Source organism: Perissodus microlepis, chromosome 4 (assembly GCF_051167445.1).
Source record: "Perissodus microlepis isolate ML-2025 ecotype Zambia chromosome 4, ASM5116744v1, whole genome shotgun sequence".
Taxonomy (NCBI): Eukaryota; Metazoa; Chordata; class Actinopteri; order Cichliformes; family Cichlidae; genus Perissodus; species Perissodus microlepis.
The window spans coordinates 26,604,643-26,628,906 of record NC_140464.1 but is presented as its reverse complement, the minus strand read 5'-3'; the positions used below and the strand labels follow the sequence as shown (position 1 = coordinate 26,628,906).

The window sequence follows — 24,264 nt, the reverse complement described above, 5'->3', positions numbered from 1 at the left end:
ATAGATTCATAAACTTTGCGTTGGCAATATCTAGTTTTTCCTTTTAAGCTAGGCGAAGACATCGGTGAAATGCTAATAGAAATATGAACCGTGTGGACCGAGCGGAACGTTACAATGGACACAATGCGTTGCATCCGGACTGCAGTAGCACGAACACCATCGTGCACCATGTAAACAAACGCGGGAAGCTTGAGCCAGAGCATCATTTTTGGTTAGTAAAGTGTTGATTGTGGGATTGTGACACATGGCTGATATTTTGACGCTCGTTTTTCGGACATTTATGTCACAATCCGATTTAAAGAAGGACGTCAAAGCTATTACTCCGTCACCAACGACCTGCAGCACCCTGGTGGTCGGAGACCACAGCCTCAGCCGCTCCGTGCTGCTTTTGGCTTCCGTCACAGCTGCCGCGGAGATGGGCATAAAAGTGATGTTCTTTACCCAGACTCAGATCCAGAGCCTTCCACCGTCTCTGCAGAGATGTGTTCCCAACCTGAGCCCAGAAAGTCTAAAGGTAGGGGTCGTTTTATGTTTAAACTGTGCCCAAATTCGCAAAAGCTTTTTTTTTTCACTACTCGTGATAAACAACATTTTAGTAGCCCAGGTGCCTTGTGTGTTAGTGTTTTGAGGGTTGTTGTCATGGAAGTTTTCTCTTCTTCCAACATTGGTGCTTGCATTTTATTTAATTATTTAGTCATTTAGTTGCAGATCATCCAATCCGTGAATGCTATTTACGTTTTATAATATGAATATATAAACGTTACAGACCTGTGCAAGTGTTTAGGTGGTTAAATCAATAATCTACCATGATTTATTTAGCTTTTCATTTTTTGTGTGTTTATGTATTTATCATTATTATTATTGTTGTTGTTATTATTAATAATCTATTTATTTATATATTTTTTGTCAAAGAAAATCAAGTTTTCCTATCCCAGGACAGTGGAGGAACTCCTCCAGCAGGTGGCCAGCCTTCATGAACCTACCAACACGTCCCCCACACCTCCTTCACTCATCATAGTCGACAGACTGGAGAGCTTCCTGTCTGGTCCTGGGGGCAGCAGCCAAAGTGGATTTCACCCTGGGGAGAAGTCTTGCGCTGCGCACATTGCTGCGCTGCTGTGTGACACTGCTGCCTTTCTCACGCAAGTCCTGGAACAGCGGGGTTCAAGTTCAGCCCCCTGCCGCATTATTGCCTCTTTCTTGTCGGAGGTGAACACTGGTGGGGATCCATCTGCAACAGATCCTATCCTTGATGTACTTGACCGCTATTTCCAGGTACGCTGTACTCTGGACCAGGACAGCGGCTATGAAGCTACAGCAGCTGCTGTACAGGAAGTCTGGCACATTTACCTTTCCGGGAGAGGAATCACAGACCCTTCTTTTACTGAAGACTATAACGACAGGCCAGGTGTAGCCCAAGAGTGGAAGCTCTTCATTTTTCCTGATGGTTTAATGGAGTTTAAGTTGGTCTGAGAGAAATTTTGTGTAGAGACGGTAGTCACAGCTACATTACAGTGTCACAGGATTATCAAAAAATGGGGGAAAAAAGCTCTTCCTTTCAGATATCAGGTAAAAGGACCATAACAGCTGTAGCAGTACAATATTTAATGAGTTTGAATTTTAAATGACATGAAGGTTAATCAAAAACATTAACAGTCTTTACAAAGACGTTTAAGGAATGTGTATGTCTTAAACTAAACAGTGGTTTTCCAACATTTTTGGCTGAGAGTGCCTTAATAACAAGACAAAATGACACAGAGCAAAAAGTCTCTAAAACACATTGTAAATTCCAATAAACACACAGTGTAATGCTTTTCTGTTTGTCTTTCTTTTATCATAATTTGTGAAACTCGAGACTTCAGTAGCTGATATCACATTCAAATAAATTACAAAATGAAAAAGTTTCTCTTATTATGTATATTTAAGCATAAAGAAATACACATTGGGGAGTTCCCCATAGTAAAGAGCTAGATCCTGTTTGTAGGGGAAAAGACAACTTTATTATAGAAAAGCTCTCGCAAACTAACTGTGAAAGCTAGCGAGTTGTCAGTTTTTGCGCTATAAAATTTGTTTTCCTGCCATATCACACTTTGCTGGACTAAAATAATTCAACAGTGTTGAGAATCGTGGTTTTAGAGTAACTACAATTTCAGTTGCTAGATGTTTTTGAGCAACAAAATCAAACAAGGATGTGCAAAAGTATGGAAATCAAGTTTTTGGAGTGATTGATGAAAATGGATATTGGCTTAAAATGTCCCCACGCCCTGCATTAGTAGTGGTTACTAGATTTCTTTTACTTCAAGATCCAAGGTTTTCTTGGAAATGGCAGCAATTTACAGATTTGATCATCCTCTCAAACAATTGTGATAAAAACAGAAAACAAAAACTGTATTATTATGTACAAGTACAGTGAGTTTCACACTTGGATATGATCCAAAATATCCAAAAGTTCTTAAAATTTAAAAAACCTCAAATGAACACCTGCAAATAACATATTAAAAATATATATTACTTATCAAAAGCAAAGCCAAAATGCAGGAGCAGTATAGAAAGACTGAGTACACCTGTCACTTAAAGCTCGAGAACTGAGATCAATTCAATTATATTTTTATAGCGTCATATCCCAAAAAGATTGCCTCAAGGCCTTTTATATTGTGAGGTAAAGACCCTACAATAATACAATGGAGGTTCCATTAACTGAAAGAGGGCATGCTTTTCCATAACTGCAGATGGCTGCCAGATTTGCCATAATTATTTTTAAAAAGACAGAGAGCGTTATAGATTTTAGCAAATGTTAGAAAAGCTAAGTTTATTTGTCGTTTTGGAATAATACACACTTGATGCTGAGTAATCTGAGTTTGAAAAAAAAACACAACTGTTTCACGCTTTCTTTTTCACAGCAGTGATGATGAAAAATTAAGTAACAACAGCTGTGATGACGAGCTTGTTCTTGCACAAAGCCTTAATTAATATGATCATCAAAAACCTGCTCTGGCAGAGTTTTTTTCCAGGCCTTCATTCAGTATTTAGTGGTGAGCTGAACAAAAGTATACATAGATATTAATAACTGCTATGTGTATGATGATGTTTGTACAAAGTTTCTTCTGGTAATTGGATGACTGAGTAGGTGCTATTTCACAGTTTAATGTCGGTAATGATACAATTTATCAAAGATTGCAGAAACTTGAAGTTTGACTTTACAACAATGTAAAAAATGTGAAAGTCGCATTACTTCTAACAAGAAGACATAACTCCTACTGTTTTGTTCACCTAAAATTCTGTTATGCTGCACGGAAAGCATTATATAGAGAATGCTGCTCTAACCAAGCAGCATGAACTGCTTTAAGCAAGTTCATTTTTGTCTGTGTAGCTTTTGTGATGTGTGAATTAGGGTGCTAAATGGTGCCTCATGCTGAGAAATATAAAAGCTCTATCAGCTGAAAATGATAAAATTTAGTTAAAGCAGTACATTTATTCTATACCTTAAACATGATATGAAAACAAAAGTATGCTATCAATTAATAAGGAGAATGGTGTTAGCGGTGCCAAGTTTGTACTTCTTGCTCCTTTGCACCTCTGTCAACCTACAGGTTTTTTAACACTATTACAACACTTACTTAACACTTACTTTTGTGCAGTCTTTCTCAAGAATACCCCGTATTCATTAAATGCTATAAAAGGAAAACTGCTATTATATTGGCAATAGGTTATGAATAACTACTTCCTTATTTACCATCAATGAGCAGTAATTAGATAGCAAATTAATTATCTTTGTAGTATATGGTGCAGACTGCAGCATCAGAAAGTGCTTTATAATGACTAATAAAGAACCAGTCTGCTACCAGTATGCATGCTAATAACAAACCTGTTAATGGTCAATATGTATGCCTTAACATGAAGCTTTACAAAATTCTTCATGGTGGAGAAACTCAAGAAGTTCAATCCCTCAGTGTCCTGTACAGAGTTCTTTAGCTTACACTGTGGTGTCAGTCACCTCCCCAGTTACTTTCGTAACAGTTGATGGGAAGCCATGTTGCCTTGGATGAATATCCAAATTCCCTTACAGAGTCTGTTTTAAAACAGTTTAGCTTCCTCTCAGCCATCACCATGGACAGGGTACTGCCTCACCAAGAAGGGTTTCCTGTGAGCAGGGATCGCGTTCTTGTACTCGTTAGTGTAGACAGGCACTTTTCCATTTTCATCAACTCTGCTCATGGGGCTATAGTCCATTGAGACCCCAGAGTCTGCCACTGCCATGTAGGTGTACCCGGGGCCCTTGGCCATCCAGGCATGGTTTGGGTACTCAAAACTGGACTGGGAAGAAATGCAACCTGATCCAGAGCTTTGAGGCGCTGATCCCAGGTCAGAGTGAGATTCACACAATGCTGTATTTCCAGAGGGAAAAAGAGCCTCAAGGGGCAAGGCTTCCTCAAGGTTGCTATCCACGCGCTCATCGTCACTGTTGTTGTTGGCACTGAGGGTGACGTAGGTGTCTTGAGACTCCAGCAGAGAAGACTGCGAGCAGGGAACCTGGTGCTGGTGGAGTGCCCGCAAGCGGTCCAGTAACCAGTGGTGGTGCGGTGCGGCTCTTTCCCCATCTGTCTCGCCATCTAAATTGTCTTTTACCAACAGTGCTCTCTCTTCAACCCCATTCCTCAATTCCCTGCCCTCATTCCTGACTGCACTCAAAGCTCTAGAGGCCTTGGGTGGCAGAGGTGGAGAGGGCAGTGAGGGGCATAGGCTCAGTTCTGAGAGTACTTCCAGAGGAGAGGGGCATTCTTCTGAGTAGATGAAAGCTGGCGTCAACCACAAACCTCCATTGGTTTGCCCTAACCACTCCTATAGAAAAAGACAAAAAGAATATGATGGTGTTGATGTGAGCATGTTACATTAAGATCAAAGTGTCATTGTGCCAGGCTAAGGCTCAGTCTGCACGGCTGTAGACTCTTAATATTTTTCTTACCTGAAAGTTCCCACCATAAATGGTAAAAAGACCCTGAAATTTGCTGTCAGGAGTTGGAATAGCTGGCCAAATCTTCTTTATAAGGAACCTAGAAAAGGAACAGACTCTTAAGATATATTTCACAACTTGTGTTTTCTGTTATTGCTACTTAAAATTCTTGAAGGACATTTTTTGAGACCAGACAGTAAGCAATCTGTTTGTGTGGGCCAGGCTGACTGACCTATGATGGGACAGGAGCATAGCAAGACACAGGACAATGAAGATGAAAGAGATGATGAGCGTCAGGGAGATGATGAGTGGATCAAATTCTAGGGGAGGAACAGAATGATCAATGTGTGTTAGATCTCTGAATACGGTACAAAAAAACATTTAGTCCCTTTCATGAGATGCCAGTGCTTTTGGGGTACATAATATATTTGTGATGTATTTTGATGTGAATAACCACCTGCAGGAAGAGTTTCCATGAACACTGGGTCACTCCAAGCACTCCAGTAGCCATTGTAGCTAACTCCATCCAGTTTTACACGGACTTGAACCTTGTACTTTCTACTGGACTGCAGGCCTCTCAAGATATATTCTGAGCATGCCCGGGCCACTTCAACCTGCAAAAAAGCCCCAAAAAGTCCATGTGCAGCCATCATTAAACCTGCTGCTCAGAGTAACGTTCAAATGGGTGAGGCTGCTTTACCTGCCCGATGTGGCTGTCAGCCAGAGAATAGAAGACCTCATACATCATGCTGTCATCCATGTACTTCAGAGGAGGTGGCACCCAGCTGACATTCAGCTGGCCTTGCTGACCTGTGCTGCTCACTGTTACATTAGCAGGGGGATCCAGAAGAACTGCACACAGACATAGAGTTGCATAGCAGTTAAGGGAAGACTGTTCCCTGCAAAGTCTCACTTTGAAACACTTCCCCTAAATCTATAGGTACCTTGATGCAATGCTGCATGCATACTTAGTAGAAATGGGCAGATGATGGCAGTTATTTCAACCTACAGTACACAATTTTGTTTTTAGGCACTCAGCAGGTGCATAGCCCCTTTAACCATCACTTTGAACCATGTTAGTGCAGAATGTAAGGCACAAATACTTAAAAACATATTTAAAAAGCATTAATCTAGTGCTAAGCTTTGGCAGAATTTGTTGGCAGGAGCACCGTTTGCAGAAAAAAAACATCACTTACAGACGAGTTCGATGAGGAGGCTGCGATTGTGTATCAGTATTCCCTCCCGATGAACTTGGATGTCCATTTGGACAAACATCTGAATTCGGTTCAGATGGCATACAAACAGCATTTTCCCACCTGCTGCAGGGACGGCACTGAGGGGGCACCTGCTGCTGTTTTCATTTCTGCTCAGGATAGAGGAAAATGGGAACATTGTGATAGTAATATTGTATTTTATTTTTTGTTTTGTAAACAAATCAAGCATTTGGATTATTTTTTTAATAATAGGCTCTGGAACTGAAGCGGTAAAAAAAACCCCTGAAAGTATAAGGGGTATCTCCTTAAACCACACAAATCCACCAACCCTGAAATACTTTCATTGTAGGTTGTGTAATATGAAAAAGAGATAAAAGGAAAAATCACCACATAGACTCATTTTATCCAATAATGAGTGTGACTTACTGGTAGGTGTATGTAAAGGAGTACTGATGCACAGAGCCAGCTCTCTCCTCATCTTCCTCCCAGAAGCACGTGAAGTCCTTCCTCCCTTCAGCAAAGCATTTGGGGGTTTCTGGTTCTTCTTTCAGGAGAATGGACACTGAGGGTGTCAAATTGGAAATGTGAGAGCACTATGTGAAATGGCATGATAGGAGCACACTAACGCCTTCCTGAAAAGTTCCAGAAAAAAAACAAAACCAAAAGATGCCTTACCTTTCTCCTCGAAATCTCGAGCGTCTTGGAGGGTGGAACCCGCTCGCGCGACGCAGGCTATCACGCAAAGTGCCAACAGTCTACTCAGAATCTCACATGTCATCATGTCTTCTCGGGGAACAGAACGACCTCGGCCCTCTATTGTCCACCTGCATCACCGGAAAACAACCTGCCACAAACACATCTGCCGCAGCTCTCTCCTCGCTTGTTTTGTGTTTCGATACCGTGCATAGCGCAGCGCGGTTATTACGCGCCTGCTCGTGAGCGATAAGGTGCTTATACGCCGAGCTGTTTACTTTCTCCTTGAGTGAGAACAGAAGAGGTGGGGCAAATAAAGTCTTTCAGAACTTTTTGGCATGGTGGGCGGGAATCACGCGCTCATTGATGTTTACAACATGTTTGCGATGTCTGAGATCTGTATTGCGTAAAGGCGCGCAGATAGAGTTCGATCGATAGATAGATGGCTATTTAGATGGATAGATAGATAACACCCCTTTTTGAGGAAATGGTGCGCAAACACTGACTGGCCCGAGGAGGTGGTCTGTAGTCCCCTGCTGTCTCCTTGGACAGTTTAATTCCTGCATGTGCTCATTTAACAGAAACCGCGGAGTACCCACTCACACTCTGTACGAAGCAGGCCTAAACGGTTCCTTATCTACTCACTGCACCCCCGTGTTTTCTTGGTTTGGCTAGTATTATCAGAGGTGCAGACAGCCCTGTTTCTTCACCCAAGATAAGTAGTCTCAGCCCATCCCCGTCAGTTTAAATGCAATTCAGCACGTCTTTACATCACTTACAAAGGGCAGTATGATGACTGTGAGATGGGCACCGACATAAAGAGCTACGTTTTGTTTATATAATGACACATTTGCATACATTTGCTCACTTCAGTTTCACATCCCTTCCAGTCAGCTAAGTGAGAATTCTGTCTAGAAGCAGAGGCCTCCCTTGCATAGGGAAGGGAAGTTGTGTCTTATGGCAGGAAGAAGACATCTGTATTGTTGCGGAGGACAAGGACAGAATGTGGTTTCTCTGTTTCTTCAGATAAAACAGATGTTTGGGGTTAGGATGTGTGATTCCTGGTCATAAATTAAACCTTAGATGTAGCCATGACCGCAAAGACACGTGTGCAGGTTTCAGAACTCATTTATGAGATGAACAGACTATTGTGCTCCCCCCCTCTTTTTTGTAGTGAATATATTCTTTATTTTCATAAACAGATTTCTACATTTGTCCTTGTTTATAAGATGCACTTTTTTCTTTCCAAACAATGGGTTCAACCTGCACATTCAGAAAATATAGTAAACGGCACAAAGGATCTAATCTCCCATCTTTTAGAAAGCTATCAATCAGGAATGTAAGACATTAAAATACATATGCCATAAGCATAAGAAAGAAAGAACATCTCTAGGACTAAAAGCTGAGGTTCAAACCTGTTTGCACAAGAGCGTCTGAGCACAATGGCAGATACCTGCTGAACTAAAATGTGATATCAGTTGACAGAGCAGAACAGCATGTTTCAAGCAGCAGTCCCCATCAGAAGCTCAGTAAGAGAAACATGGTTTTTGCATGCCATTTTAATACACTGCAAAACTGCATGATATAATACAAGTAGTGTTATGAATTACTGATCTTGCACACAACTTCCCTATTTTAGACCCCTGCATCAAATCGCAACATGCCAGAGACACGTGATATGATAACATCTAATACCTGTCAAACTATATCACTATTCAGCAGCACATGCTGACACGAGTGATAAGTGGCCGCAGGCTCGTACAGTAGCAGGGAGTGGGCTGACCAGCAGTTAGCAGTGTGAGGCTGCTATCGCTGTACAGAGGCTATGGTTAATACTAACTGACAGTCAACAGTCTGCACATGGATGGTAATAATAAAAATAAAAAGATTTAAAAACAAAACAACAACACACAATTCTTGTATTCCCATCCCTGATCTGTGGTGAAATCCAAAAGACGCTCCAAATTTCAATCTTTCCCATCAGGATGACGTTTTCAGGAGGGTCAAACTGACCTTTCAACACTGAAATCTTGTCCAAACAGCAGGAACAAAACAAGATGTATAAAATACAATTATGTGGAGTCACTCTAAAACTGCATTTTATTCACATTGATTTATAACAGTAACGGGGAATAAAGTGATGCTCTGCACCGGCTCACTGTTCCTCCTGATAGTTGCAACAGCACGGTTGGTGTCCGGACTTATCGTCCTCACAGATCAGTGGTTGTCCCCCTTTCTGGGCACAAACACACGTAATGTGCTGCACTTCTTGAAAACAGTCGTGTCAGTAACAAACAAAGGGAAAAAAAAGATAATTCACCACATTGTAACTGCTCACCTACTAAACACAGTGCCATGCTACAGTTAAGGGAGCAGTATGTGTGTGTTTGTGTGTGTGAGACAGAAGGCGTTAAAGAAAAGAGTGGCACAATGGGGTGACTGAGGACATGTCACATGAGGGGCTTGCTGACACTAGTACATCACACTGTGTGGCAGACTTGACATTTAGTAAACAGCAAGAAGAAGAGGTGAAGGGAAGCTCTAGACTGGAGTAGACTGGTCACACATGTTTGTACAGTAGTTATTACGCTTCTACTGCAGCTGATTTACTATATTCTGAGTGGGGAAAAAATCAGCATGTTTTGAATATGAAGATTAGTATATCGATGTCTTTATGCTTGGCTAAGTTAACCAGCTCTAGGCAGTAGCTTTATTTACCATATGCAGCAGTGGTACCTTTTTTTTTTACTCCTGACAAGAAAGCAAAGTTCTTGTCAAACTTGCCCTTGAGGGTTGGCAATGCTGAAAACTTTCAGCACGCTGTGCAAGACTCATTCATGTTTCCTCCCTTTAATCAGTCCCTAGAGGGGAGCATCCTGGACAAGACTCATCAAGCACAAAATGTCTTGGAGCTGCTAAAATCCATCAGAAATCAATACCTTAATAAATATTAGACCGAAGAGAAGTCCTATTGGAACCTGACATTACTGGTTTCTACAGTATAACACATTTAAACAGTTCATCGATCAAATCCAAATTTTCAAGATAAACTGATAGCTAGCTTGTTGCTGTCTATAAAAATATTTGTCTAAGAAAACTGAATGCACTGAATAAATGTTTCACTAGATTTCACGTGGTAGTTAATGGGGCTACAGCGGTCAAAGAGGTGTATGTGGCGGCTTAAAGTCTGCAGGCTTAAAGTCTCCCTTAAGAGAAAGAAAGTGACAGAGTGGTTCTCTTCGAAGGAAAGACAGGTCTGAGGAGGAGGAGGAGGATGTGCTGAAAATTATCTGTGCTGTGTGGATGGGGCAGAGCTCGGTATGGCTCAAGTGAAAGGGGAGGTGCGGCACTTTTCATGGTTGAGGCACAGACAAGTTATTCTTCAGTGTGTGTGTGTGTGTGTGTGTGTGTGTGTGTGTGTGTGTGTGTGTGTGTGTGTGTGTGTGTGTGTTGGGAGACTAAGAAGGCAGATGGTTTAGCAAGCACAGCCCCCGTGGCTCTCTGAAGGTGAGTCTTTAAGGCCCTGGTTGCTGTGGTTGGCTATGAGGTTGGCGTCTCCTTCCATGCTCTCGTTCATCTTCTCACAGATAACATCCACTAGACGTTCAAACACCTGCTTGACGTTGATGTTGTCCTTGGCACTGGCCTCAAAGAACTGAAAACCTGACATGAAGCAAAGTCACAAAGCTAAATGGTATTTCAGTTCATGTGCTATGAAAAATAGATGTACTAATGTCAGAATCTACAAAAAAACAAAGTCAAACGTGTCTGCAGACTCTAAGCTAAAAAGAAATAACACTGTGACACTAACAGCTTTTACCTAGCTCCTCAGCCAGTCGCTGGCCATCCTCTGTGGGTATAAGCCTGTCATCCTCCAGGTCACACTTGTTACCAACCAGGATCACCTGAGCATTGTCCCACGAGTATGTCTTGATTTGTGTTGCCCTGAAAGACAAAAGCAGAGTTGCAAAGTCTACATGATTAACAGCAGAAAAAAAATGTATATATATAGGACACTCTGATTAAACTATTCTTACTATAATGATCAAAGCATATGTATATACATATGTCTGCATGAACTGTATCTCTTAACGGGTAAGCCAATCAGAATAACATACAGTGGTCCCTCGTTTATCGCGGGAGTTATGTTCTAAAAATAACCCGTGATAGGTGAAATCCGCGAAGTAGCCAACTTTATTTTTTACAATTATTATAGATGTTTTAAGGCTGTAAAACCCCTCACTACACACTTTATACACTTTTCTCAGACAGGCATGAACATTTTCACTTTTCTCTCTTGTTTAAACACTCTCAAAGTTCAAACCTTGCAGACAAATAAGTCCAGTATTATAGAATGAAACCAAAGGCACCCGCAGGTGATGACGTCTCGTCGACATTGTTGTGTTTGTTGGGGAGAAAACTTACAAACATACAGTGCAGCACTTCAGAGTCACGTTGCTAGCGATCGAAGATTTATGTAAATTTGACAAGCTGAACGCATTCTGTACTGTGCAGGAGACACGGCACGAGATCAACTGAAAATAATCTACAGCCAATCAGGATGCAGAACACAATGCGCTGTAAAAAAAAAAAAAAAAAAAAAAAAAAAAAAAAGGTATGCAAAATTGCACACACACACAAAAAAAAAAATCCGCGAAACAGCGAGGTGAACCGTGTTTTACAGAGGGACCATTGTATATGCAAAACATTGTTACATATACAACAACTATTAATATATAAAATATGTTAAAAAAACGATTTATTATAAATCCCACTGTTTTACATCTTCATATACATCCTTTTCACTCTGTTATCTCCTTGCCAATGCAGTGTTGGGTCGCCAGCGCCCAAAGCCAAAGACATTTTAGCAACCATCACGACTGAATGAACCCTTCAGCAAGTAATACTACACTTTATCTAAAACTTAATTTTTCATTTTAAATATTTTGTGGTTTTTGCTAATCATTCTTGTTTTGAATAAAGAAGAAAAAAGATATATAGGGCGAGTTTTTCCTAGTGTCAATAAAACTGTTGTTTTGAAAGCTAAATGTTTTCTCTTCTTTCTTGGTAAAGGATTCCAACTGCACAAAAATTTTCATTTTATAATGCACCAAATGTATTCATTATGTGACATGTCCCTGATACCGACCCACACGGTCCCAACGCTCTTTAGTCTGAGGACGTGGCATCCATGATTCCCACATTTTGAATCATCAGTCACAGAACAGTTTTCCACTTGACCTCAGACTGCCCTGAAGAGGTTTAGGCCAATCACCTGCCAGCCGCATGACAGAGATTAAACTGCATACAAGGACGCAGTGAAGAATTGTGTTCACAGAGAATAGTATTCAGAATTGTTCCTGAGATCATCGAGTTAAACTGCTACTTATGCCTGTTGTTAATGACGTTTTTTAAAATGCATTTGAAATGTATTTGAAATGCATTTCAAATACATTTGAAATGCATTACTGGTCTCTCATCTCATCTCATCTCCAATGAGCATTTTTTTTCTAAAAGCTATATGATTTCTCAGTTTCAACAGTTTATATGTTGTCTTTGTACTTTTTGTATTGTCTACTGTACTTTGTACTACTTTCAGTTAAATATAGACTTTATTGTACATTATTTACAAATTCTTGCATTAATATAGCATGGCAATGCATTTCTCATCTAATTTGGGCTGCAACTCCAAACCACAAGAATCTAAACCCCCTGCAGGGGGTTGGTGGCACCCCTCAGGCTCCTACTAGATACATTTATGGAATCAATTTCTAAATCCTGGGTGACGTCCTTCTCAAATTATCGCATTCACAAGATTTTCAGAAAACTTGTCCTCTTCCCACTGATCTTGACGCTGGGATCACTGATTTTGAACTGTTTTGAGATTTTTAGTAGATATACCTACGGTATCAATTTGAAACTCCTACATCCCTTTGTTCTAAAGTTCACAAACTTCGGTGTCTACGTCAGGGTGACGACATTACGGCTGAGGGGTAAAAACCAGCTATCCAGTGCTGTTCAGTGTTTTTAAATAAACATTTTTATTTAGAATCATCCAAATATGATAAGTAGCATATTTGCTGTAGATTCACTAAACTCTTTGGGAAATCTGGCGAAAAAAATACATTGAGGTCCATACCTTGTTAGACAGTGACACAATTTTGAAGTTTTGCCCACGTACACCATTGCAGTGGGTGTTAAATGATCAAGATATGATTGAAATGCAGACTTCCAGCTATAACTCAGCCATTTTTATACACAATACATTGTTTTCAGGTGTTCAAAATGAATGGGACAAACTAACATGAATTTAAATATAAAGACTTTTTTTAAACTTTGTTGAAAATCCTTTTCAGACAGTGACACCTGAAGTCTAGAACCCATGGATGTCACCAGATGCTGCCTTTACTGCGGCCACCTTCAGCTGCTCTTTGTGGATCATTCTGCATTCAAATTTTAAGTTAATAACTGGGAAGCGCTCTGCTAGGTTAAGATCATGTGACTGACTTGGCATTTGAAGTTTCTCCAATTTCTTTGTGGTATGCTTCAGATCATGAGCAGTTTTCTCCTTCTCCACACTTTTCTCTTTCCATTATTCTGGTACGTTCATCTTGGTTTCATCTGTTCAGAGAATTATTTTCAGAACTGCACAGACTTTTTTAGATTTTTTAGATGTTCTTTTGGACTTCCTCTTCTTGAGACGAACAGGAAGTTCTATATTCACATTCACCCTTCGTGAATGTAAATATAAAAGGACTTGTTAGATACCTTCTATATTTACATTCACAAAGGAATCTCTTGATTGTAGACCTTGACAATGATACCTTCTCAAGAGTGTTTTTAACTTGGTTAGATGTTGTGAGGCTGTTTTTCTTAATTGTGAAAAGAACTCTCCAATCATGTATTTTGTCTTCTGTTGTCTTTCAGGCTTTTTGGTATTGCTGAGGCGGCCACTGCATTCATTATTTTGAAGAATGGCTCCTCCTAAAATAGTGCTGTCTCAGCGATAGGTTTACTTTTATTTTTCTGCCTTTTGATGGCCTCCCTCACTTGCACTGACATCAATGGCACCATCTTTGGGCCTCATTAGTCACGTTACTATTAAACCATTAAAGATTTTGTTTGTTCATTTCTTTCAATTAAAGCTGAAAATCTGCACTTCAGTCATATCTTGATTGTTTCCACTGTGGCTGTGTACAGAGATAAAACTACTTAACTTTGTACAATATATTATTGCTCTAACTGTATATAAAAAGGACAAAGAAGAACAGGGATGTCACGTTTACGCCTCAGTTCACAACTGACCACATGATGGCACTAACATACCAAAAACCCCTTCATGTTCCATCAACTGGCATCAACTTCACACTTTAGATAAAATACTCGAGAATGTATTTACAAATACATAATCTAATGTAGACAGTATTAATAGTAAAGCTTTTCACTCATTCCACACTTACCAGTCCTGAACTGCGTTGAAGGAGTCCTGGTTAGTGATATCATACATGAGCAGGAAGCCCATGGCTCCTCTGTAGTAGGCTGTGGTGATGGTGCGATAGCGTTCTTGCCCTGCCGTGTCCTGCAATTATACAATAATACACAGTCCATGAAATACTTCATTCTATCTGCTTCATTCACTTTACATTTTTAAGGTTAAAAATCTCCAGTATATGATTTTAAACCACAAGGGGGCAGTATTGCCAAAACTAACCCTGGACTCTTTCCAAGTAACAGTTATCTAAGGTGTCAGCTTTGACTTGACACTACACAGTCCAAGTGGAGCAAGTTTGACAGTCATCCATTACAGCATTTATGCCCTATAATTGCATTTACATCCTATAATTTAGAAATATCTTGCAGGGATGGCTATTTTAAGCAGAAGGTGGGGATAGGGTTATTTTTCATGTAATGATGCTACTAGTACTCCTAGTTTCACCAGCTTTGATGATTCTTGTTAGTACTGGTTAGGTAAGTTCTTTTCAATTGTTTTTAAGTTAAATTCAAGTCAGATTTGTATTTGGTTTTATTAGACATGTACTGGTAAATATCAGGGTAGGTCAAGCCTCAGCTGCACTCTGTGAGACCTTCATGTAGTTTTTTTCTTCCAAACCAACTGGCTGCATTGCTTCAAAATGCCATTTCTCTGCACCACACAGTCCAGGGGAAGATGGCATTTAGATACGAGCTCCTGCCACAATCATTTCTCATCACACCGGGACTTGTGGCTTGGATTACTAACCACCTGGAGGCTGTGTAATATCACAGCCAACGGCTCAGTTTATTTATTGGACAATTAAAGCATAAAACATCAAAAAGGTAGAGTGAGTTGGTTGATTATCTCGCCGCCACTCTCGTGGTTACCTGGTAACCTTTCTAAAGTCCTTAATTTGCATCAGGGGCCTGTGTGTGTCTGATGTTTTCCTCATTTTGATGAGGAGGAAGAGTGGGTTGTCCAGGTAACCAGAGGGCATTGAAGGTTATGAATGTTCCATTACAGCTAGGACTGCTCTAGGTGGACAACCAGAGCAATCCTTCTCACTTTACGAAAACAACCAACACAGAGGGCAGTCTGCTGGTAAAATCCCTCGAGCAGAGTGCTCAAGCTTTATTCTTTAATCTTTCCAGAGCCTGCTCTGTCAGAGTTTATTTTTGTTTCAGTAACGTGTGATATATCCCAGGTCCATCTTTATCTCATCCACGAAGGGATGATCAAATATTTGGCAGCATAATAGCATTACTAACCAAACAGTCAGTCTCCAAGGTTGCTACAATAAACCCCAAACAGTAAACAAAAGCTGCTCCCTCGTGTGCATATATGCGATGACAGATAGGGAGGAGTTTAAATTAGGCTTGTGCACAATCAGAAGCTCTGACGTCTCTGGGACCCTGATCTTTAAACATGCATCACCTGCGTTTATATAAGCGACCGGCATGAAGCAGTGGCACACACAGGACATCATCCCCGGGGATAGCACGCCCGGGCATATGTGCGGCAGTATTTATGCTAAATGTGCAAAAGGTGTGTGTGTTTGCTTAAAGAAAGGAAATGTATTTCCATGACATGAGAGCAGGGAGGTACACAGTGTGTGTGCACAGTGTGTTCATATTGTACATGAGTTCCTGTATGTTCATGCACTGTGCAAGGGCCACGTGGTGCGTTATCAGACTACTTTCCATGATACACACAGTGAGGCTGGCAGCTGGCACAATGGCTTAATCTGCAACTCTCTTTGTCAAAGGCTCTGGTGAATTCTCTTATGTTAGGTAGCCAACTTTAATTTAGCATTCCTGAATTATTACAGAGTTAAATATTAACACGATGTAAGAGAGTGCTTGTTTTAAGACATGCCTGCTGCTCCCACACCCTTTAAATATACTACTGAGTTCGCAGTCGATCTTCGCTATGGCTCAGTGAGACGCTGATAAGGAACTTCCTCTGCTTCCTGAGCCTAGGAAATACCAGGTTTCTTTGTCATCCAACAGCACCATCAGTACTTCAGGGCTGCTTCTGTAGAACCCCATAACAATGTCCTCTAATTATTGAATACAAAGTACACAGTCAAGTTAGTTACTGCTTTTTTTTTTTCTCCCTCCTGATCAGCTGTTAGACTAACACTGCATGTCATTTATAAGAGACACGGTTTCAGTAAATGGTAAAAATGGCCCGTATTTGTATAGCGCTTTACTAGTCCCTAAGGACCCCAAAGCGTTTTACACAACCAGTCATCCACCCATTCACACACACATTCACACACTAGGTGACTGTGTGTTTTGGTGTGGGCTCCTCTCGGCTGCTGATTCATTCGGGTCACTGTTTGTGGATCATACAGTGGCTCACAGATTGCTGGTTTGAATGAATCATCCGTTTGATCAGCCTAAACAATGTATATAGACAGGATTTGTAGCATAGTGTGAGGGAAGGTGAGCTGCCAGGATCCACCTTATAGTACAATATGAAAGCCCATTCCAAAGTTAACTTTGTTAGTAAAGCTGTCAGTGGGGCTGATCAATCATAGAAGCTGATTCCTGCTGTTTCTCAACTGCTAACTGTAAAAAGGTGTAAAAGTATCATCTCAAAAACTGGCACAGGCATTTAAAGGTACCCATTATAGTTCTCTGAAGGTGGAAGTTTAAAAGAAGAACAAAAAGAAACTGGGGTGAAACAACAGAGTTTGACATATTTTTTTTGCCCCAGCCCTGGTCCAACACTGAATCCTAGATTTCCCATAATGCAACTACCCATCGATTTTTTAAAAACTAGTAATCCACCCATGCCATCCTGTCACCATGTTGCAGATAAATTTGAGTGACTTAACCAGATGTTACCATAGAGTTTAAAAAGTGGGGTGAGCCATTGAAGTTCCTTTTGAAGCCCCAACTCTATTTTGGCTGTTGTTACGGTGTGGGGTGGATCCTCATATAATAGTGACCTGTCAAAATGCTTTTTCATGTAATTTACTCTAAATAAACTAAAATTTAACAAACAAGCATAATGTTGTGTTGAAGTTAATAACTGAGGCGGAAAACTCATTGGGAAAGTGTTTACTGAGGTCATAAATCAAGCGAGAAGCAGGGTTATTCTTTCAGAGACTTCAACTCAGTTTGACTTCTTTTTGCAATTACGGCAGTAGTTCCTGAAAGCCAGGGTTGTGCAACTACATTTAAATTAAATTACAATTAGAACTTCTAATGATTATGGCCAAGATGACAGAAAGAGAGACTTTGGTTAACAAAAAGTTTTCAAATGTAGAGTTATTGTGTTAAAGATTCGAGACCTTAGTGCTGAACAAAATAATTATGATTTTTTTCCACAATCGAGCAGCTCTATTTAGAAGACCATCTCACCGACTTCACTTTTCAGACCTTTCCGGAGTTTGCATCCGCTCTACAGTACATCATCTTTTAGTTATAGTCTACAGTGCTGACCCACAGTAGACATTATACAATTAATGTAAGGCTTAACAGTTTTATTCATAATAATCAAACTGTTCACAATCTAATTATGTGTGTTTTGATATTTTTATCTTAACTGTGTGACTATTAGGGGAAGTAATGTCTGCTTGCCCGTCAAAGAAATGACAAATTCATGAAAAGCATCGATAGCAAATTCTCCAAAATCATGATCTTGTGTGATAAACATGCATGACAAAATGAGTTAGCAAAGAGGAACAGTGGTGTGAAGTACAGCAACAACGTCAACTGTCGAACGCAACACGCAACAATACTACAAACTGTAGCTCAGAAAAACAGCTGAATCAACACCTGAAGACTTCAACAACAAGGAACCTTGCTATAAATGCTGCACACAACGTATTGCGTCAGTGTCTACGTGAAATGTACAGCAATTAAACAATGAATACATCTTACTTTCTCAACCTTGGAAGCAAAAGAGGAAGGAATTTGTGCCCAATTTGTCAAAACACATTTTATATTTAAATGAAGAGGACATCATAACCCACAATAGAGAACACTTTTCCACCTTGGCATCCAGGTGACACTGTAATCAGCAGATAAAGTTAGTTAAAGCTAGTGAACAGTCATGTGAACAGCAGCTAAGTATCCAGAAATTTATCTTAAGATTTAGTAGAAATTGTATCTGCTTGGACAGTGATGTCAAACATAAGGCCCGGGGCCAGAATTGACCCGGGAAAGACAATCCGGCCCACTAAACGGCTTTGGAAAATTTTTTCTATTAATTGACAGAAACCTTCTGTTTTATAAATACAGCACAGTCTGGAGACTGAGCTACCAGAACTTTTTCTGTAATTTTACACATTTACCTCTTACAGCTTAAGTCCAAATCGTATGGACAGATTTCTTTCATTTACCACAGGAGCATTTCTTTAGCATGTAGAAAACCTAAGAAATACTGTTGAAACTGCATGTATGTAAATGTGTAGTTAAACTGACAGAAAAGGCAGATCCACTTGTCCAGCCCACGTAAGATCAAAATATGGTCCACGATGTAAAATGAATCTGATGTAAAATGAGTCTGATGTCCCTGTTCTAGGCTAACACGTTCACCATACCGATACAAAAGGTGGTCAAAAAAGTGTCAAAAAACATTCATACCATAACTTTTCTTAAAGGCACGGTACCACTAGATCTAAGGTAAAACAGGCAAACCCTGGCTTACAACTACAACTAAAACTGTAGTAAGCACCACCATCCATCTCCTTTAAACAAATGTTGACACTTAGCAGATGCCTGATAATGGGTAGGAAGTATGAATGCGTATAAAACATGAGGAAGTCATGCTTTTTACATTTACACAATTCACAGGTTACACTTGCACAACTGCCAAACCACAGTTGGAGAAAAATGTATTTTTAAGACTTCTGTTCAGTAAGAGGTGAAAGACTTAACATGTTCTAAACCAATAACACCTTTAGAAGTATGGAGCATCCACTCTGATTTACAACAGCTTATCACAGAGTACACATGAAGCTCCTCTTCATTCTGGCAAACAAAAAGGCAGAATGAACTGATGCTGTGGCTTGGCAGAGAGAACTTCTCATTTATCTCAAATCTACCCACCCAGATCTGCAACTTGATCCTCTTGTCATTGCGGAAGACAGTCTTGACCTTGAAGTCAATGCCCACGGTGCTGACGAAAGCGGAGGTGAAGGAGTCGTCGGCATAGCGGAACAAGAAGGAAGTTTTCCCCACGCTGCTGTTGCCAATGATCAGCAGCTTGAACATGTAGTCAAAGTTCTGGTCGGCTGCATCCTTCTGCGAGGGCTGCTGCTGGAGCCGCGACTCAGTTGATGCCATCTGGAGCATTTATGAGAGGGCAAAGTCTATGTGAAAAATCAGGATAAACTAAAGCACTTGCTTGAAACATCCTACCAAAATCAACTAACGACATCACAACTGCATTATCACATTCCTCACACTGGTTAGTGGTTACAACTAGCAAAGCAGCAGCTGCATGGACAGACAATCAACGCACAAACATAACACCTCTGTTCACAGCTCTCACACACATAGAAAAATGTTTAGTTTGCAGATTTCTACTGAGGAAAAGCAGAAATCATCATTAATTTAAAGAAGCAGAGAGGAGGAAGTGATTGGCATGTACGCACGCTGAATGACTACTTCAACTAGAAGTTGACTTGATGATGTTGTGACTTAACTAAACAAAATTGCTGATTGTATATATTTTCATTCGATGTGCCATTTATACACACACTAAAAACCTGAAAATTTCCTTTAAATGAAAGTACAGGACGTCCTGCCATCTGTCCAATCGCTTCATTATAGCCATTAATCTCAGTGTAATCTCTTCTGGGGCAGGTGTGAGATTACCTGCCATCAAACCTTTTATTGTCAGTCAACCAAACACAGGGAGGGGGAGGGCAGAGAGCTGGCCATGTGTGTCCTTTCAAACAGACACACACACACACACACACACAGCAGATCAATCGTTGCAGCTCAGCCGTGCCTCTCTCTGGTCAGACCCGTCTCTGTGGAGACCAGACTTTGACTCAGCTGCCCGCAAGACCCATTAGCGGTCAAGGCAGTCAGTACGCTCAGCTTTTAACTGGCCAGATGGAGGTCTCCAGAGCTCGACACAGATGAGAGCTAAAGAAAACAAAATAAGGAGGAAAGAGTGTATTCACTCTGTACTGTCAGAATAATTGCCATACAGGGCATAAGAGGACAAGTCTGTGTGTTTCACTTGTTAAGAACTCTGTCTGTATATAAGTGTAAGACCACCTTTTTAAAAGTAGCTGCAGTTTAGCTGGACGGTTAATCCAGACTTTAAGCCTCACTTCAGTTGAGCATTTTAAATTGCCTCTGTGGGTTTTGTATTGTAAAACTGTGTGAAAGTAAAACAAGTTTTCTTTCCTGCTGAATGTGAGCCCTAGGCACACCTGCTATACCCTCTCACGATCCTTTTAAATGGAAAAATGTGTTTCTGGGTATTAAAGGTCCTGGGCCCCACACCATGTCTCCCAATTCTTTCTAATCTCTCAGGATACTGGCTCTGAAACCCTGAATCACATGATGCCTGTGCAACTTGAGGTACATTTTTCTGCTCAGAAATCACATAACATTGATTCACTCATTTTAAAGTGATGTTTCTTAACTGTCTTAACTTCCACTCTACTGAGCTCGGCTTAAGGCTGCAGTACACCGTGTCACTTGTCCTTTGTGTTTACTGTGCAGCGTAGAACGCCTGCAGGCAGAAGCAGACTCACATAAGCTTGCTGACGTTTCTTAAAATTTTAAGAAACTAAAACTTTAAAACTTGTTCATTACATGTTGTAGAGATTACAAGAATTTAAAGTGCTTTTCCTGTTGTGGTGTTGCTCAGTTCTGCAGAGTCAAGTTACTTCTGGGTATGCAAATGATCTTTAAAAAAAAAAAAAAGACAATTGCAAAGCAGGACAGTTAAAGATTTCTTTCTATGGTCAAAGTACCCAATGGTGTCTCTGAAATAAGTAGAACAATATCAGGAAATAAAAGCAGCTTATTCAAACATCACCACAGGACCAGGTCTCAGTGAGCAGCTGGGAAGACTAAGACAAGCACCTGCTCTCATACCACAGACCAACCATCCTCCATGAAGTGAAACTGGCCAGTCAGGGAGCTGCAGAGTGGATGAGAATGGGAGCTCCTTTATTGCACAAAGGAGCGTCATTATCCCCAGTAAAACAAATAGAGGCCATTATGGTATATAGAGCCTGATGGCAGTGCGGCCAGATCCCTCAGCTGGCATTGTTTGCTGAGCCAGAGGCAGCAGTCTGCCTGAACCAACAGGAAATGACCATTATCGATTAGTTGGCAGCAGCACATCTGTTCTCTCATTAGGAGCAGGACCGAGACACAAACACAGATGGAAAATTCAGGCTTAGGCTTCAGTACTATCTCGATACTGGGTGAAAACAAAACAAAACAAAACAAAACAAATAACAGCTTAGTTTATGTCAACATATTTCCTGCAAAACGAGAGTGTGTATTATTACTCTGTAGGGATAAGCCTACACAGATAAAGGATAAAGCCTAGGGATAAAGCAGGAAACATTGAAGTTTTAGTAAAGGTTCCCAGTTAGTAGTCGGACATGAAGGAAGCACTGCGCAGGAAAACAGCTGGGAAAGGGAGAAACGTACCTCTTTTTTTGCGGAAGAAAGGAAACGTCCAACTCGGTTCCCTTTCTACTTCTGGTATCTTCCGTCCGGTAATACGTGGAGCAAACGACCTATCAAAGTCTGCTAATAAAGTGCACCTGAAATATCCCTCCCCAGCGGCAGCGGCACCCGCAGTAGCCGACCTGTTTCCCTTCCTCAACAACTACTTTTCTTTTCCTTCGCTTCGCTGTTCGCGGACTACAACCTGCTCTCGGTTTGTGGACAGCTGGGGCTGAAGCCGCGGCTCTCGCTGTGACAGAGTTGGTGCGGACACTCAAGCACCCTAAACGCCACGACACTGTGTAGGTCTGCCACCAGCGCGATGAGGAGAGAGGGCTGTCCAGCGTGCGTGCGCAAGTGCACGCGCGAGAGCCACACACCCTGAATAAACAACACAAACAATTTCTAATATCCTTACGCAGACGTGAACGACTCAGTAGTTAGTTCAGAATATTATATTATATTATATTATATTATATTATATTATATTATATTATATTATATTATATTATATTATATTATATTTACTCCTATGTTTTCACTATAGGCAGGGCTGCATTAGCATGGCAACACCCCCCAGTTCGCTGTGTAACCCTGTGATGTTTACATTAATTGTTTCCTTTTTTGTGAAAGAGGTGATACTTAGGTTATTTTTCTTTCCCCCAGAGAGTTTGATGATAACATCACTCTGCCCCAGCAGCTGTTGCACGTATGGAGATTAGAACTGGGGGTGGAAACAGCTAACTCCTCTTTGTTTAATGAATAATAAATCCCTGTACAAGCACATTTAAAGGAGTACAGCAAGAGCCTACTATGAATGGATAACAAGAAAATCTTTATTTGCTTTATTTGTGGTCAGGCTTAAAGCTTACTGTTGTATTTTGTTCAATTGGTGCCAGTAAAATGATACTTTGTGGTTCTATGCTGAGTGCCAGACTGACTTGTCAAGGTATAGTGGGGTGGGGGAGCCAAACGTTCACCATGTAGTATTCACTGTAACCAAGATTCATCCTTCCAAACAATCACAGCCTGTCTGTGTCATTTTAAACTAAACTACCAGTAATGGGCTCCACAGCTAAGTGCATTTGGATTGCAAGCTTGGTGGCGTGAAGTACAGCTGAGTGTAAGAGAAGTGACCAGCTCTCTGCTTTCAGAAGGAACTACATCTGGGGGGGAAAAGACAGACAGATATACACATTAAATATAAAGGGATCTAACCTGTGCTTGCAGACATTTTTGTTACAGCCCCCCCCATCCCCTTTTTTGTCCTGTGATTGACCCTTTAAGCTTATATATAAGATAAGATAAGCGATAACATGAGAGATACAAATGAACCTGTTAAGTATAAGGATAGATAAGAATAGATACTCAACATTAGAAGAGAGCCTAAATGGTGCAAACACTGGCATCAGGAAAAATGTCCAGCAGCTATTATCACAAAATCTCAGTTAAGACGTGGAGCTTTGCTCATTTTTTTTCTCTGGTGCACACTGCAGAAAACTTGATCATGTCTAAGGTGAAGCTGTGTGAGACCTGGCCCTTAATGCTTGTATCAAAGTGAGCAGCAGAATCCTTTGACAGATGGTTCTATTAGGAGCTCAGTGTTTTATGATGCATAGGTGCATTATCCATCACTGAAATCAGACAATTGCAAATTGGACCAATTTCTCCACAAGACATGATGGAATAAAGCAGCTTGAGACTTCTAGACTCATAATTAATTTAACACACTATATTACTGCAGGGCTGCACTGCAGTACCATCACGACTCCAAATGATAGTCCCCCACAAACTAGCAGCCGTTTTCAGAATACCGACTGCAGTAGAGACTCTTACGTTCTCGGAAACAAATACAGACTCATTTCCTTGTGTGACTCAGGAATGAGGGAGGAATGGTTGGACCTGTCTGCTAGGATGCCCCAACAATTCCTTTTGTTCTTAGCTTTCTTTTGTTTTATTTTGCACACCCAGAGTTGAGGAATTTTAGCTGTTTTTAACATCGTGTGTTCATCCATATTCTCTGTGTCCACCTTTTTTCCTCATACAAAGAATTCTTGTACCATTATTCACTTTTTGAGATAATCACTAACAGCTCTGTAACTGCATGAGAAATATTGAAGAGATCAGTGAATAAACCTTTTCCCTGGTTGAAAAAGGTTTATTTCCTGATTCCACTGCAGCAGATAACCTGATAGGCAGGTAAAGCTCTTACACTCCTCAAAAGGTTGGCATGTGTAGCTGTGCTGTTTCCTCAAGACTCTTTGACTAACT

The 24,264-nt window shown here is 40.7% G+C and overlaps 3 protein-coding genes across 4 annotated transcripts; 1 reads left to right on the top strand and 2 right to left on the bottom strand.

Annotated features, from left to right (window-relative positions):
- The first annotated feature begins 244 nt into the window (after positions 1–244).
- On the top strand, positions 245–1,813 carry swsap1 (SWIM-type zinc finger 7 associated protein 1). Its single transcript, XM_084926824.1, has 2 exons — positions 245–514; positions 913–1,813. The coding sequence occupies exons 1-2, from the start codon at positions 245–247 to the stop codon at positions 1,471–1,473; spliced, it is 831 nt and encodes a 276-aa protein (XP_084782950.1). The 3' UTR covers positions 1,474–1,813.
- On the bottom strand, positions 1,589–10,146 carry epor (erythropoietin receptor). Its single transcript, XM_084926823.1, has 8 exons — positions 6,841–10,146; positions 6,592–6,727; positions 6,148–6,314; positions 5,652–5,803; positions 5,409–5,565; positions 5,184–5,271; positions 4,964–5,051; positions 1,589–4,839 (listed from the first exon to the last, which is right to left on the bottom strand). The coding sequence occupies exons 1-8, from the start codon at positions 6,944–6,946 to the stop codon at positions 4,096–4,098; spliced, it is 1,638 nt and encodes a 545-aa protein (XP_084782949.1). The 5' UTR covers positions 6,947–10,146; the 3' UTR covers positions 1,589–4,095.
- Positions 10,147–10,246: 100 nt separating this feature from the next.
- rab3db (RAB3D, member RAS oncogene family, b) lies at positions 10,247–22,337 on the bottom strand. Of its 2 annotated transcripts, none has more exons than XM_084926825.1 (5): positions 21,976–22,337; positions 19,396–19,632; positions 14,319–14,437; positions 10,670–10,803; positions 10,247–10,521 (listed from the first exon to the last, which is right to left on the bottom strand). In XM_084926825.1, exons 2-5 carry the CDS (start codon positions 19,630–19,632, stop codon positions 10,334–10,336), a joined length of 678 nt encoding a protein of 225 aa, XP_084782951.1. In that variant the 5' UTR covers positions 21,976–22,337; the 3' UTR covers positions 10,247–10,333. The 2 variants fall into 2 exon arrangements, with proteins under 2 accessions (XP_084782951.1, XP_084782953.1); XM_084926827.1 differs by having other exon boundaries at positions 10,679–10,803.
- Positions 22,338–24,264: the final 1,927 nt, after the last annotated feature.